This window comes from Xyrauchen texanus, chromosome 19 (genome assembly GCF_025860055.1).
Source record: "Xyrauchen texanus isolate HMW12.3.18 chromosome 19, RBS_HiC_50CHRs, whole genome shotgun sequence".
Classification (NCBI taxonomy): domain Eukaryota; kingdom Metazoa; phylum Chordata; class Actinopteri; order Cypriniformes; family Catostomidae; genus Xyrauchen; species Xyrauchen texanus.
In genome coordinates, this window is record NC_068294.1 from 32,831,817 (window position 1) to 32,845,541 (window position 13,725).

General features: G+C 36.3%; 1 protein-coding gene across 1 annotated transcript; it reads left to right on the forward strand.

Moving 5' to 3' along the window:
- The first annotated feature begins 2,760 nt into the window (after nucleotides 1-2,760).
- Nucleotides 2,761-13,103, forward strand: sparc (secreted protein, acidic, cysteine-rich (osteonectin)). The gene is made up of 10 exons (XM_052149720.1): nucleotides 2,761-2,882; nucleotides 7,836-7,905; nucleotides 8,195-8,221; nucleotides 8,575-8,662; nucleotides 9,921-10,042; nucleotides 10,241-10,361; nucleotides 10,907-11,040; nucleotides 11,286-11,434; nucleotides 12,449-12,597; nucleotides 12,687-13,103. The coding sequence occupies exons 2-10, from the start codon at nucleotides 7,849-7,851 to the stop codon at nucleotides 12,713-12,715; spliced, it is 876 nt and encodes a 291-aa protein (XP_052005680.1). The 5' UTR covers nucleotides 2,761-2,882; nucleotides 7,836-7,848; the 3' UTR covers nucleotides 12,716-13,103.
- The last annotated feature ends 622 nt before the right edge of the window (nucleotides 13,104-13,725 follow it).

A 13,725-nucleotide genomic window follows, 5' to 3' on the forward strand; every position in this document is an offset into this window, starting at 1 on the left:
CAATTTATTAAAAGGCAGAGAATCATTACAGTATATGATTTTTGCACACAAAAGGAGCACCTTCCTTTTGTATGTGTACTGTAAACTAATATGCAATGATATATTCCCATCTGGTGTTGATATTATTTGCTGGTGCTGGACTCGGCCTAAATTTACATGAAGTCTAAACAGGAACTAGGATGAAAAGGGGCCTTGTTCCCTGAAGGATGTGAATCTTTAAAGAACCTGTGGAACTTTATTGAGGAAATGGTGGTTAATATCCCACCGTCTGGTGCGTAAATCCGAATCTAGCTATTTTCAGTCTGGTCCCAAGAGAGGGGCTCTTTCAAAATAAATCAAGTGCCAGTATTTGCATTGCAATATTTTGACTAATTTCAAAACAAATATTATTTGACAGTCAAATATAGTTATGCAACGATTTTTAATGACATTTCGTAAATTGTAAAGAACCAAAAGAAGCATTTTCAGCAGAACAACAGCATATAACCTGCAGTGGTTCTCAAATGGTTTCAATTCAAGACCCAGATTTTACAACGGACATCTAAAGGCAACTGTTTATTGTACAAAATATTAAAAAAATCAAACATTACATTTTATTGATTCTCCTATGAACTGTAAATGCACATGCCTTACAATATGCAAAAATATTAAAATGACAGCATTGATGTTGTCATGATGAAGGCTACATATAATTTACTGCTTAAAACACATTATGGTCAGCAACAGAACTGTATTTAATGTGGTGTCCCTGCTGTTCATGACCCAGCAGACCTACCAGAACCACTGACCTACAAGTCAGAAGCATTTGTTTCCTTCTTGCATATAATAATATATCAAATCAAAAGTAATTGCATAAAAAATGACATCTTTGAATGTAATTCGATAACAAATTCCAGGAAGTCTGTGACCCTTCTAGAACTTGTTAGCTCCCACAAACAGCGCCACGTCCACAGTACATAGTATAACTAGCCCCCCCTCATGGCCTGCTTTGTGTGTCTGCAGAGGCCAGAATGGAAAATGCCACGTTGCAGAGAAGCTATTTTTTTCCAGCGTTGTCTCATCCAGATGTTTCTCTCCTTACTGCTCTGTACACTTAAAAAGTACAGACATTAGCAATCTATAGCAGAGCAAACCTTTTTGACTGTGAATTTGAAGCAGATGTCTCAGGGGGTGGAATTGAATTGGTTTAGTCTGATGGTCAGGAGTACACAAAACTTAGAGACAGTGCAGTGGGAAGGGCCCCTGGAATTTCAGACTTTTCAGATTTTTTTTTTTTTCAAACAGGTTTCAACAATTTGCCACTCTCAAAAAAATCTGTGCCGCACATCTGAAAAACATTCAACATTGTGAGCCCACCATTATAGAGCTCGACACCTTTATCAGATCATAAAGGCTCCTTTGGATAATGAATGAGTTTAGTCAAGAGTGAATCACATGGGAATTCCATTTTATTTTATGTGTGACATCTAGAGATCCACACAGCACTGCTACTGTCAAAATATATTAACTGAGCACCAGAATTTTGCCATCACAAACAACATGTAATTTTGTTGCATTTTTACCATTAAACAGGAAATTTGTTCAATTTAAACTCTTTTTGATACCAATAATTCCAAATTTATTCATATAAATTTTAGTGGTTTATTAGTGTTTGCTTTAATTGTATTGGTCTATTAAAATGTTTGATACACTTTTTGAATTTTACAAAAGTATATATATATATATATATATATATATATATATATATATATATATATATATATTTTTTTTTTTAAGCTTTCAAATGTGTTTGTGATGTTATTCAGTTTGAGGCATCCTGTTGCTCATGCTCTGTCTTGGCCTTTCTGTACTTCAATACAACTGACCTACATGATCTAACATGAAACTTAATTCAATAATACTTAGCTGGAAGGGCGAGTCTTGTGAATGCCTGGATCAGACATAAATATCACAATTATGAATTAGCCTATTATGCTGGTCTATATTTGCTCAAAGTGGAGTTCAGGCAACGAAAAAATATTTTTTACAAATAGTGAGAAAAATAATTTAATTTTTTTAAGGGAATATTTCAGGTTCAATACAAGATAAGCTCAAATGACAGCATTTGTAATGTTGAATGTTGGAGGGTTTTAAGGCAGAAATGCGAAGCTTATAATTTTACAAAAGTACTTACATTAATTATTCTGTTAAAATTAATATATTAATTGAGCTGTAAATTTGTTTAAATCATAATTTTTGTCATTTTAGGGTTTTAGGATTTGTTGACATTACATTGTGAAAACAAAGTTGACAATTGGCTATAACTTCAGACAGAAAAGTTTATGAAGTGATTTTATCACACTAAAATCATATTTTTTATGACTCAACTTTTGAAACTTTAGTATTTTAACATTTACATATTGACCCCATTCACTTTCATTGTAAGTGACTCACTGGAACCCAGATTATTATTTATTTATTTATTTATTTATTCATTTTTAAGAAAAGGACAGGCAAGTCAAAATACATTTTGTGGTGATCAATATTATACCACACAGGTTGTCGATTGACCTTAACTTGTATTGAACCCTGAATATTCCTTTAAACCATTTTTTTGTAGCAAAGGAATCTTTTACCCTTACATAAAAACAGAATGTACAGTAAAGTACAAACATGAACGCAGATACAAATCTGTGGTGGAGAATATACACTTGAGTAAATATGTCCACGTGAGTAGGATATACAGGGTTAACTGTGGGACATCCCACCCTGAGTAAGTGAAGGGGTTGACTGGGCCTGCCCACAGTAAATGTCTTCTGTGTGAACTTGTGTTGCTGTTAGATAGTTTCAGACCTTTTCACCAGCTGACTTCTCTGCTGGATTCTCTGTGAGACTGACAGAAGGTAAGAGCATTCCTTTGCCTCCTCTTCACACTCCTGTCTATAAATAGATCTATCAGAATTCATACAATCAAGTGTTGATTTATTAATACTTTAAAAATTAGTGTCAAAACAATTATCACAAATTGTTTGATTTTCCTTTTTTTTGTTTTTTGGGTCATAATTGCATATTAAACTACTTTTAAAATACTTCTGATTTGAAATGACTTTGCTTGGAAGCATTTAGTATGGATGTTTAAAAGCATAGATTTACAGAAAAGCACAGACTATAACATTTTCACTAGAGCAGGTGTCTATTGTTTCAAGTTCCTTTTGTGTCGCTAAATGATTTATGAAGAAATCTTCATAAAGTTTAACTACAAGACAAATGTGTTTCTGTGCTGTTAACTTATGTTTGAGACTTAAAATTGTACTATGACGCTCAAAGCAGCACAATGTTGAGGTATTGTGTGCCACATATGCAGCAGGAGGGGTGGACAGAGTCAGGGATGGAGGGGGATGGGAGACAGAGAAAGATTTAGACCCCTCCCCTTACAATTACTCCCATCTAAAGGAATGCATGTTTCCATGGCAATTTTTTACCAGCTGTTTGAGACCATATCGAAATGAAGCAGATGTAGCTTCTGTAGACAAACAAGAATGGTGGGAAAACAAACTGACTGTCCACAGCTGCCAAATGAGTCAGCTTTATTATAGACAACAGAAAAGTTTTAAAACGAGCATTTTATCAGTGAATTATATTTTAATCTGCTAAACATATTTTAATGCAAGATGCATGGTACTCCTCCGTACATTCTGTGTGTTTCCCCTGGGCGCTGAAAAAATGGGTGGGTGAAAAAAGGAAATAAGGTTTATTGAAACTTACAAGCATTTTATGTGCCTTTGGGTGAAACAGAAAAGGTTAAATCTGTTTTTTTCATCTGTAGCAGATGGAGATTGGTCTCTGTTCTGTAGGCAAGGGGTTTGTATTCCAAAGGAAAAACAAAGTACAAATCAGACTTGTGATTTATGATTCTGCTGTTGAGGCTTATGTTTACAATGCATATGGATTAAAAGTCATAAAAGTCAAATGTAAGTCCAAAACTGTTCAAAGTGAATGCTTCTGTTTTCTAAAATTTAAATGAAACTGCAAGAAGTTGAGGGGGCAAGAAATCAGGTTAAGAATGTGGATTAGCACCAATCTGGTTTAAACCAATTTTATTTACTTGACGGTTCACGACTAGGCTCACTTTAAAGATCAGGTGTGAATTTAAATTACTAAGTGATATTTTCTTGGCCACAGATAAGGTCTTTTCAAGGTTGTACACTTGGGTTAAAATGTATTTCCTTTCCCACGGACAGTTGGCCTGTTCTTCACACTGATAAAAAAAGAGACAGTTCAGGTAGTAATAACAGAGAGGTTTGACTTACAAACAGATGTGGGGGATAGGGGGGTTACTTTTAAAGTTCAGATGATTGTTAACTCAGGTTACATGGATCTTTCTGCTCAGTCACTCTCTTTTGACTGTCTTTTGTCTACTTCTGAGGTCCCTGTGCTTGGCATACCTCATCCGTGTCGATAGCAAGCTTTTCAGAAGAGGATTAATTTTCTTGATGTGGCTACCTAGTCCACCTTTTTGCACAAGGTTTAGCTTTGTAGTGGCTATTTCTTGATACAGAAAATAAGTAAGGTTACAAAGTAAGGTTACAAAGAGACAATTTTTCATTTCCTGTGAAACAAGACCTCATCAGTACCACAAACCTGTCAAGTTAAATATATATATACATATATATTCATGTGAGTGTACTGCTGGCACATTAAATGTTTGTTTCAGGGGAGCTTTTAACGAGAATTGGTCTGTTTTTCTGCTTAGCGCAAACTTGCACAGATGCAAGGCGGCAATTGCACAGTAATGGACAGGTGGCTTGGGCAGGGGTATACCTCCCATGCCAAGTGGCTTCCTGCTCCATAAATCAAGCATGTCCACCATGCCAAATTTTAGATCCCAGAGCTGGGCATTGCTGATGATAATTTATTTGTATTTAACAAGCTAAAATGACTTAGGACAATATTTCAACCCCTTAAAGCAGGGAAAAAGCATGTTTGTTTGCAAAACGAACAAAAAAAGATTTTGCATCTCAAATGTGCATACTGTATTCCAACTGATTTGTTTTTCTACTCATTGAACCACTTGCTACATCACACTGGAGAGCAGAAAGAATTCCACCAGTCTGCAGAGCTTCTGGAAGATAATCTTATAAAAAAACTTAGCCCTAAGCCTCTGTTTTTCTCCAAGTGTACGCCCTTCAACCTGCTTACCTAACTAAACTCTAAATTAAATACTGGGCAAAAAAGGCATCCTTTATGCCGCAGACTTTTCCTCGGTTTGTGCATGTTTGATTTTGATCACGATCTTCCAAATAAAATAAGTTGTTTTTCTCTAAAGTGACTCCACCAAAGTAATGGATGTTTACCTCATCTTAAAAAGTGACTAATGTAAATATGCCAAAATGTCTCATGAAAGGAACAGAGTGATATATACACATTAAATACAGGAGATGATGTTGGGTCATTTCCTTCTTCCTATGTCTAACACTGCTCACACCATCAGCCTGTTTTTACAACAAATTTGTAAAAAACAAATTGTGATTGGATAACCTAAATGATTCCTTGCCTGCCACATTTAGAGACGTCAGCACTTGAAGAGCATGACAGAGTCTCTGTATTTTTCCATGCTTAAGTCTATTAGAGAAGTGAGCAGGAACCTTCTCTACCTTTGCCAATAAAAACAGGACCATTGAAGTGTTGACACCCTGGTTTACCATGTTTTCATGTCCTCGGATAGCATGAATACAAGTGATCATACCACATATGCCCCCCCTACAAGAGTTGCTTATTGAATTGACACACAGATTTCTCAAGAATCACACATCAAATAAATTTAACAGATGATCCTTGGATTTCCATTGCATATTTGAAAGTTATTTGAAACTTCAGAGGACAGTCAGGCTGACCTGGCCATATTTTTAACTCTAATGTGCATAATTTGTTGCTAAATTCTGGGAACATGTGACTATCTGAAACTGATATTTTAACATTTGACATTGCACTCAACTAAATGCTCTTTTAAACTGCCAGTCTGAGCTAGAATACACCTCAAACTAATTTCTGTAAAGAATTTAACCAATCTTGGGGGCTAAGAATTCCTCACTCTTGGGCAAAAAGCCAAGGAGATTCTCAGTAGTTGCTGGGCAAATTATTACTGGGTCAGTAGTTTCAAGAAGCCCCTTTAATTCCCATAAGATTTTTAAAACTCTGCCAATTATGAATGTGCAGATAGTATGCAGTAATCCCACCCTCTCTCCACTCATGCACAAACATGCCCATCACCGCTTGAGGGATGGAAATTAAATTAGATTTTATTTACATAAAAAGTCAACCACCAAGAAAACTAGATGTATGTCATCATGGCTTACATATGAATAAAGACATACAGTATATTCATCACACTCACAACATTAACTAATTTGGTCAATCTTAAGAACATGTGAGTTGGGGTGATGAATGCTCCCTCAATAGCCACATTTTTAGCCATGACAATATTTGGGTAGTTTACATTTGGGAAGTCGAGATGTCCTATGATGATATGTAAAATTCTATACTCTAACATTATTGCACATAGGATTTGGTTCATTGTTGTATAATTGTTTTATAGCTTCAGATTCATAGAATTGTATTAGCACTTTTAAAAATTCATTTGTAACATCACAGGACCCAGGGGCGCATAAATGCACAGGCTTACACAGGCTGTTGCCCAGGGGCCCACAACTCCCAGTGGAACCCCATTCGCAGCATCCGACACCATATTCTCCCCTGACGGCATTCATGGGAAGTGTGCAACTAATTGCGTTCATCGGGATACGTTGATATTAACACGGAAACAGTGCGCAAGTGAAAGCCATCCGTGTAGCGCATGTCCATAGAATAACTGTCCGCACCCTCCCCCGACTGGTATGGGGGACCAGCATAACAGTCCCAGGGCCCTGAAGTACCTTTATGCGCTCCTAAAAGGACCAGTTAAAATGAGCTGGGAAGGTGTTTAAAAATTGTGAAAAACCATAGTATCTAGAGAACACTTACAATTTAGCCTAAAATCTGGATGTTGATAAAAACGACAATTGACCCATTATGAGTCATTTATATCTCACAAATGCTACTATCTCAAATACTAAAAAGATTTTTAAAAAGGCATGCCTTTCATGCTTAGAAATGGCAGGATAGGTTTTGTATGGAGCAGTAGACCACATGTTCCATTAATTTGTCTGTGTTTTCATAACAAGACAATAGTGTCTGGCTTTCATCTTGAATGTCCTTCAGTGCATCCTAAGTGCAGCAGTTGATACAGATCTTTAGTACAGAGAAAATGGGAGAGAAAAAAGTGTATGCTTTCTGATAAACAGCCCCTATCACCAAGTAGGAGAGTGTAGTTTGCTCAAGGGGAACACATCACATCAGACCTTCTTCCAGTGGCTATTTGAGTGAGAGGAAGGCCATTGAGCTAGCAGAACAAAGACCAGCAGAGCTCTTATCTCAATCAGCTTCTGTCTGGAGAAACTGACTTCTGTACGTTAGTCAGACGGCGTTGAGCATACAGAGCAGATCTAAAAAAGCTTAGGTGTTACAATGCTCACTTTTAGTCTATGAAAGATCCCAATATTGACCAGGTGTGATATTGGTCACAAGACATCAACTGACTTAAATTAAAGGAATATATATGGCATGTATGTGTGTGACTCTGTTTTCTGCAGTCATCATACTCAAGTAACACATACATGATCATGTTTGCTCTTATGGTTACATGTAGGTTGTGAGGCTCTGTAAATATATCAGATGGTTTTCTACATACATAATGTATTATTTATTGTGTTGTGACTATAGACATGGAAGATGATGTCCTTTTTTCTTATTTTCCTTAGGCTGAAACTCAAAATGAGGGTTTGGATCTTCTTCCTTATTTGCCTCGCTGGCAAGACTCTGGCTGCTCCAGTAAGTCACTCCATGTAAAAAAAATTTGCATTTAGGAGATGCTTTTATCCAAAATGACTGTATGTGCATTCCCTTATGGAACTGAACCCATGTCTTTACCATTGCTATTGACATGCTCTACCAGTTTTTATTTTATATTATATTGATTAACTAAATATTACTAATTATTTGAATAAAGTAAATCAATTTAAAAAGGACAATTGAAAATGACAATTTTAAGCTCATAATGTCTCACAATGTTGTGTTATGACATAACCGTCATTCGATTTTATATTCATATTTTTTGCAGACTGAGGAGGAGCCAGTTGTTGAAGAGGTATGTTATATTTAATTTATATTAAAAAAAGCTAAATCTCTCTATTCTCTTAAAAAGGACTATGCTGCATTTTTAAGAAGTCTTGTTAAACCAGTTAAATTTACATATATTGTCAATATATCTGAAAGGAAGCAATTACGATTCAATACTTTCCCACATGTACTCACAGATGCCAGTCAAATTTGGTCAAAAAAGCAATACTATTAGTGTGGCTGGGCAGTAATAAGGGTCATTCATATCCATTTGGAGTTTGTTTGAAGTTCAGCCTCTTTTAAAAGTGGAAAGCAGTGTTTAAAAAACTGGGCTTAGTTATACAGACAATACTCTCAATGCTTTTTTTTCTTCTAATTTAGGAGGTGGAAGTGGGTGCCAACCCAGTCCAAGTGGAGACCGGAGAATTTGATGAGGCCATTGAAGTCGAGGAGGATGTTATTGCTGAGAGTGAGTTAAATAATATTTCTCCAAATAACCACAGGTTGCGGCCTTCAACCTGTGCATCATCATTTTCCACACCTCATACAATTTGCAATTGCTTTGAGGTTGTTTCACTCATCACAGGGTTTTGTACAGTAGCAAGATTTATTTCCCCCAGGAGATTTATCAGTTGTTTGAATAATGTCTTCCTTCTGTGTATAAGTCAAGATGTGATAGTGCGTGCAGATTATATAGAAGTACATGAGGCCATGGATAATAACAGACTGCAAGTAAGTCAAAAGTAGACAGCTATAATTATGTGTTCCAACAGGCTATGGTTATAACGGACTACGTTAAGATGCCAGTCATCCAGCCACATGATGTGTTTGCCAACCACATAATATCTAGGAAGGGGGGAAAATAAAGCAAAATAAATTCTACCCTTTAAAAAAAAAAGAAAAGAAATGGAAAAAATTTAGTGACTATTCTAAAAATGGTCCTTTTAGTCACTTCTTCGGACTACAAGGGTGATTTAGGCCACTAATATGGTTTTGGTTGAAAACTTAGTTTTCAGTTTTTAATGTAATTGTTTTCCAAAGTATGCAGTACTATAGAACATTTTATAAAGTCTTTGTTTTCAGTGAAAAAAAAAAAACGGCGTTCCAGCATGATTGAGAGGCGTAAACTTAGCAAAATCTATGCGCTTTCAGTCGAAAATGTATTAGTATGGATGAGGCCTTTCATTGTTTTTCAAAAGAAATGAAAAAAGAGATTTAGGCTATGTCCACACTAATACATTTCTAGTTAAAATCTCAGTTTTCCATTTCCTAACGTCATTGTATTCCAAAGTATGTGCTATTCGAGAGGATTTTTGAAGTCTCTACTTTTGGTAGAGAAAAACGCTGTTACAGTGTAAATGAGAGGCATTAACATAGCAATATTGTAAGAGTGTGGACATGGCCACAGAGTTTTCTTCTGCATTGTGAAACAATTCCAATTTCCACAATGTTTGAGTCATTTGGATACATTTTTGACTTCTTGAATGCCACAATATATTGAATATATCCAAGTTTGTGATTAACACAAAAAAAAACTATATACAAACATTAAAAATCTATTTCAACTATATATATTAAAGCACACAGCAGAAGGTCTAGACTAGACTGTGTGCACCCAGTAGACCACAAATCTATTGCACCACCTGGGCTTTAAAACATTACCTGTTCTGTAAGGTTCTTACAGAAAATGTATTTATACATGTTTTTGTGTTGTATTTTCCTTACAGACCCCTGCCTAAACCATCACTGCAAGAAGGGCAAAGTGTGCGAGGTTGATGACAGCAACCAGCCAATGTGTGTGTGCCAGGACCCCCTGACTTGCCCCGCCCCCGTTGGAGAGTTTGAGCATGTGTGTGTCTTCAGTAATTGCCATCATTTTACATCTGTCTCAGGTCTTCACATGCATAGTGACAATGCCTGGAAGCACAGGCACATCATTTTAGGAGTTTACAGTGGTTGAAACTGAATTAATTCAGGAAGCAATAGTATGTCGACAACAATGACATAAATGGCTATTCATACAGTATTTATGACATTTATTTCAAAGGTCTGTGGCACTAACAACAAGACCTACGAGTCCTCCTGCCACTTCTTTGCCACCAAATGCGCCCTGGAAGGCACCAAAAAGGGCCACAAGCTGCACTTGGACTACATCGGACCCTGCAAATGTAAGTGCATGACACTGCAGGCGAATAAGTTCAAAAAGAACTGTCTAGAATGTTTGCCGCAGAGAACGTCTAACATTTAGACCAGCCAGCCTCAGTCATAAAAGTAAGTGCTTTGGTGTGATTGATGGCTTGTAGCTTCGAGGTGTCCCTCTTGCTCCCTTGCACTTGCAAAGCACAGGGCAGGATTGAACTTGCCAGGGCTGCTCCAAAATGCACACTGAATCCCCACTAAATCTGCCTCCTCCTCTGCTCTTGTATGCCTGATGGGATGATTTGGGACTGAAGGGCTCAGATGGAGCTCCTGCTGTGGATTAGTCTCATTGCTAGGCAGGGTGTCTTAGTCAGGGATGAACTTTAAAAAAAAATATGTTTCTGGCATAAACAAATGAGATTGTATCTAATATTAGCCAAAGGGCTGTAATTTCCCCCTTTTTTAACTGCAAAGCATATTTTACAGTTTTATAATGTTAACTTGAGAGTATAGTATGCGCTAAAAGGCTGTTTTTGTTTATTATTTATTTAAAATCTTTTGAATTTTTCCCTAGTTATTGCCCCATGCTTGGACAATGAGTTGAATGAGTTTCCCCTGCGCATGAGGGACTGGCTGAAGAACGTACTGGTGACCATGTACGAGCGTGATGAAGAGCATAACCTACTCACCGAGAAGCAGAAACTCAGAGTGAGTCCCACCTTTGGCTCTTCATTGTCTGAAAACACATTATGTCGATTAACTTTTTAACTTTTGTACTTTACATGTAATGCCATGTAAGATAAGTATCAGTCTCCTTTCATGAAAGGAATTTGCTTGGACTTGCCCCAAATTTGTGCAAGTATAATTGAACAAACATGAGGCCAATAGTTCAAGTTAGTTGAATCTAGATTGCAAACCACTGAAAAGCCAGCTAACATAATGTCTGTTTCTAGGTGAAGAAGATTTATGAGAATGAGAAGAGGCTGCAGGCTGGTGAACATTCTCTGGACCTTCTTGCCCTGGACTTTGAGAAGAACTACAACATGTACATCTTCCCCGTTCACTGGCAGTTTGGCCAGCTTGACCAGCACCCTGTTGATGGGTATGTTAAATTACTCTAGTTTCTAATTTTCTAAGCTATTCCAGCTAGTTTTGCTCCATAATTTAAGGTGACGTGTGTGATTAATATATGATTCTGCTGAAGCCATCAGTCTTCATTATTTTGACTTAATTTTTATAGCAGAGAAAGATCCATTAATCAGAGAATAGCAAACATCCACTTCTATGAAGCTCTATCAATGATGCAATCGAGTCTCCAGTCACTCTCAAACTACTTACAGTATATATTTGTACATATCTGAATATTTTGCAATAAACTTAAAATACATTGTCTCTATACTTATAATCAACAACTTTAAATCATAGTTTTATTTTGGTCTGTTGTTTCTAATTCAATTTTATTTTTCTAATTTGCCATTTACAATTCTACACGGTAACTTGTATGGTCTTGTAACTTGTCTTTTTGTCAAATTTTCATATAATTGTCTGCTTCAAATCGAAGTTTGGATTGTTGTAATACACCTTGGTGCTGGTTAGTTTGGCTCATGGCTTAGAACTCTTTTTTTTTTCAAGGAGTATATAATATACCCATCAAAAAAATGAATGGGGGTGGGTACTTCCAGTTCCAAGATGGCAAGATTTTTTTACAAACTGACAGTCCCACTTATGCTATTGTTTGAGCCAGTGCTGTTATTTATGGCTGGTCTAGATGCTCAAACAAAACAGGTTTTGATAGTGCCACAGTATTTACACTTTTTTGGGGGAGATTCAAATTACAAGTGGCATACTTAAAGTTGTTGTCTCTGGATATTAATTTAGGATAAAAGTATTTTAACATCTAAAGAATTACACACAATATCCTCTGTTATATGTTTTAAAGGTGTAGTATGTTTACAATAAATATTATCTTGATGGTTCAACTTTCTGCTGAGTGTTTTGGTAACAGAAGCTGATGTCATATCTAATTATTAGATGAAACGTGAGCTGTTTCTTTCCAACCATAGTCATTTTAACTAATTTTAACAAACTTTATTGTGTGTTTTTTGTGTTCTGACAGATTCCTGTCTCACACTGAGCTATCTCCTCTGCGCGCTCCTCTCATCCCAATGGAGCACTGCACCACTAGCTTCTTTGAGCAGTGCGATGCTGACCAGGACAAGTACATTGCCATTGAGGAATGGGCCAGCTGCTTTGGAATCAAAGAGCGTGAGTTTCTTTGTATTTGACCTTTTTACTTTTGCTACGTTTTTAAGTGTTGTTCAATGATTTTAATTTTGACTGTTTTCTGCTTTCAGAGGACATCGACAATGACCTGGTCATCTAAAGCACATGTACAGTTGATGCTTCCTAGTTAATATTGGGACGAGGTGCTAACCCTTAAATTAAAATCAAAGTAAAGGTGCTAATCGCGATTTCTAACAACCTGCATATACCACTAAACATTCACTAAACATCAATGTTTTAAAAAAAGTGCACACATGAAAATCACAATGAGTGATTGAATACTGCCCATTTTTTGTCTGAAGTTAGCTGAAGTTGGCCAAATAGATGCTGGGCAAGCTGTTTTAAATACAGAGTTAAGGCTATGATGAACTATGTATGTTGAAAGACATCATTTTTGTTTCAGAAATGGATCTCCAAATCAGGACTTGAATTTAATGTAAATTTGGATGGTGGAAATGTACAAAAACAAAATAAAGTTTCCAAATAAATGTTCTTTCTGCTTGCTTTATAAACGTAATAGTTTTGTTTGTTGCACTCTTTGGTGGTGGTTTTATCATTTTAATTTCTTTATTGGATTTGAAATTTGAACCCTGATGATCTACAGGTTGTTGTTTTTATTTGCGTCTTGTTACCTGTCAGAAAACCAGGGTGAAATGTTGTGTTTTTAACATTTGAATAATAAAAGAAAATATTATTTGAATTCAAAGAGGACCAAATCTCGCAGGATGAGATTTTTTTTTTGACCCTCTAACATGTTCACATAAAATTGCAGAATTTGCCACAATGTGAGCACTATGAAACTCTTTACATGAATAAAAGCTATACATTTCTAAACACAATCTTTGCATGCATTTCTCCATTTTTCTTTTTATCTCTTTCCCCCAGAAATCTGACTGCATTACATGTGTACACTTTTAAATTCTGAAACTCAGACAGATAAATGTTGTTTCTGCAGAGAAGTTTATAGTAGGGCTAAAATTCTAGAACACATATGTTAGCAGTTTCATTGAGGGTGGAGTGGACGCTTACGTAATTTCCTTCTTGCCATTGCATTTAAACATGTATCATTTGAGACCCTATATTTAAAGAATTATTTTTAAGCCTCAGAGT